Here is a 3,220-nt window from a genome sequence, read left to right as displayed (position 1 = left end):
AATCTTTCTCCTCTCCTTTCCTTGAACAATATGCCCTTAATTTGATAATTTCCTTCACCTGACAGCCATAAATGTTCCATTATTCATTCCATTACATATTGTGGTCCTTCTCCTGCACCTTCATGTTTCATGAACTCGCGCTCAAACTAAAGCCACCACCATGCAACACCACCCTTTTCAGTTTTCAAGACGTTCACCCATTTCCCATAACACCCTCCTCCTCGCACATCCCATACTTTTCCTTCCCCTTCCCTCCATTTTGGAACCTTGCTTCACCCCTTGCCAACTCCATGTCCCTCTCATGGTCAAACAACTCCACTGTTATGTCATCATCTGCAATCCACAACACCTACTTCAAAACAAAGCTTGCTGCATTCCACGCTTCATATGGCTGAAATGAGAGAAGCAAACAGTATATCTGATGAAATTTCGTCGAAGAATTTGTTTTTTCTGGAACTCAATGATAATAGGTTATGCTTGTAAAGTTTTCTGTTGAGGTTTAAGTACAGTGATATGTTTGCTAAGTTTGGTGAACTGGGGATTGAGAGGTAGTGTTTGATGAAATGCCTTAAGGGGATTTGAGTTCATGAATACTCTCATGACAAGGTATGTGAAGAATGCTGAAGCAAGCTGAGGTAACAAATAGGACAGCTGAAAAAGTTAGTGGGAAGGGCACGAGTGAGGGATGAATTCTAATATAGGAGAGACGACTGAGAGTGTATACAAGGTGGGACAAAGGAAATGAATAGGGCAGAAAAGGATCTAGGTTGGGCATGACCTTAGGCGAGTGGTAGTCTCTCAAACGCTACCTTGTTTCCTTCCTTTCAGTACTTAGTTCTTCAATGAATACATCAAAGACTGGGAAGGTATCACCTTGAAATCTTCCACCTGCTCTGTTTATTATCCAATCTCTCTTCCACTCTTACTTCCACTCCCTTCCATCATTCTATACTACATCTTCTACTCTTCTGCTGCTACTACAGCAGAACATCACTGAACATGATTTGACACCACTAAATTGAAAAGTGTAAAAGATAAAAAGTGGTGATGATCAATTGAGTGATTTGCTATAGGACAGAAAACAACTTTCCATATAGTGGTAATTGAACAATGACTTAATTGAGATGATAAAAAAGACAGCAATAAAAAGAATATTTATGAAAAAGCCACTCACCACACCTTGACCAATTAAGTACTCCACAATTTCAATGTGCCCATTAGCAGCAGCCATATGAAGAGCTGTATTCATATATTAAAGGAGCAAAGTTAACTACAAATGGAAGGTAAAGTGCATCATAACCACTTCATTTTCTTAAATTTGGTTATCCATGCCAGAGTTACTAATTTTATATAACCATATATATACCTGTTCTACCCTGTTCATCCTTGGAATTAAGAGGAACACCATTAGATGCTAAGATCACAACATCATCCATGTCATCATACCTCGCGGCCTTCAAAACATTCAATACTTCACATTGAGATTCATGCTAACTGAAAGAGTTTATGTGTAGCAAACAATAAAATGGTAGAAGTTTGTCATTACCTCAAGCAAGGCTTCCACATTCGCTGACATCATTTCAGGCAGTGCTTGCACTGTTGTATTTGCCTCTGCCTCATCCATTTTCAGTCCACTTCACTGTTCAAGCCAAAGAAAAAACATGAATCCAAAAATCTATATTGGTGTGTTTGGAAGGTGGGCTGAATTTTATTTGACCATGTTGGTAGCTACAAGGTTAAGAATAGCATAAAATTCCTCTGACTGAATTTTATCTGACCATGTTGGTAGGTATAAGGTTCCTTGGAATTAACATTCCTGTGTTTGGTAAAATGGAATATTCTTGCGCATTTTATGCTATTTAACTAAAATATCCCTAATAATTTTAACTAAAAAAATTAGCATCTGCCAAAATTAACATTATTAAGTTAAAAAATACCATCCTAAAAACTTGACAACACTAACTCAAAAATCAATAACTTAAAATCAACAATTTAACTAGAAGAAAATGATATTACCTACAAAAGCAACAATATTTACTACATAAATAAAACCTTAATCTCACAAATTATACCAAGGTAAAGAATTAACAATAATATTATATAAATGGACAATTCTATTGGAATTTGTTAATTTACATGTTTATGATGATGTTATATAAAAGGACATTTTCTAATTAATCTTACTAACTATTGTGACCCTCAAACCTATATACTTAACTTAATTTCCAAACTATGCCCAAAACCCACTTATCCAAGCTTGAACCAATTTCCTATTTATTCCATAACTACAAATTACCTAACTTTATTCTTTATCCATTCATCAACTTATCTCCTAATCTCAGAATCCACTCTCCTTAAAACTCAAGGATTTAGAGACAACTAATCCACCTACCAAGGGGCAATGGGCCTCAACCAACATCATCATAATCATTCTATCATCAATCAATCATCACCAAAATCAAGAGATAACCAAGTCCATCACACAAATCCCTACTTACTTTCGTTTAAATATTAGAAAAAAATTGACATAACCTCCCCTAAAACTTGGACATATTTCCTTTAAGGTTCTATTAAAACCAACCATTCCTCGACAATTTCTCAACCTCTAATACGTTAAAAAGATTTTCAACATCAACTTTCATTATTATAACCATGAACCATAAACAAATTCCTTTTGGATTTCCAGTTGGATTTCCAACCTAGAAATTTAGCACCAATCATGATCTCAACACCACATTAAACTCCAATTAAACTAACATAACCATCAATCCTCATCCACCACCACAATCAACCATAATTAGGTTTTCTATATTCATAAACTTGAGTAATCATCAACCATTCATGACCATCGTCAATCATAAAAATTAGATCAATCAAACTCTCATTAAAGGTAAACAATCCATAAAACAATCATCAACCCGTAAATACTTTTTTATTAAACTTGCAATTGTAAATAAAAATGCTTTAGTTTAAAAGAAACCCGTACCTCAATTTGACTAATTTTTTGTGTGTGGTGTAGAAAATGAAGGTGGCTGCAGTGGTGTTGACCAGCAGTGCAGCCGTAGGGACAGCTGTAGAGGTGTGGAATCCGGCTCTGCAGCAACAAGGCAGAAGCAGAACAGAGACGGCAGACCACAGTGGCAAAGACCGAACAGTGCGGGTGAGCAGGAAGAGTGGAGAGGGGCTGAGGGGGGTAGCTGCAGACAGAGGGAACGGACTG

At 36.5% G+C, this 3,220-nt stretch overlaps 1 protein-coding gene across 1 annotated transcript in view; it reads right to left on the bottom strand.

Annotated features, from left to right (window-relative positions):
- The window catches only part of LOC107644962 (ankyrin repeat-containing protein P16F5.05c), a 4,830-nt gene extending 1,616 nt beyond the window's left edge, over nt 1–3,214 (bottom strand). Inside the window, exons 1-4 of the mRNA XM_016348941.2 lie at nt 2,987–3,214; nt 1,547–1,639; nt 1,367–1,454; nt 1,175–1,239 (exon numbers count right to left, since the gene is read on the bottom strand). Of these exons, the coding sequence (XP_016204427.1) occupies nt 1,175–1,239; nt 1,367–1,454; nt 1,547–1,624 (231 nt within the window). The 5' untranslated portion in view covers nt 1,625–1,639; nt 2,987–3,214. The remainder of the gene's footprint in view (nt 1–1,174; nt 1,240–1,366; nt 1,455–1,546; nt 1,640–2,986) is intronic.

Source organism: Arachis ipaensis, chromosome B05 (assembly GCF_000816755.2).
Source record: "Arachis ipaensis cultivar K30076 chromosome B05, Araip1.1, whole genome shotgun sequence".
In the NCBI taxonomy this organism is placed as follows: domain Eukaryota; kingdom Viridiplantae; phylum Streptophyta; class Magnoliopsida; order Fabales; family Fabaceae; genus Arachis; species Arachis ipaensis.
This window is presented reverse-complemented; position numbering and strand designations above follow the sequence as displayed.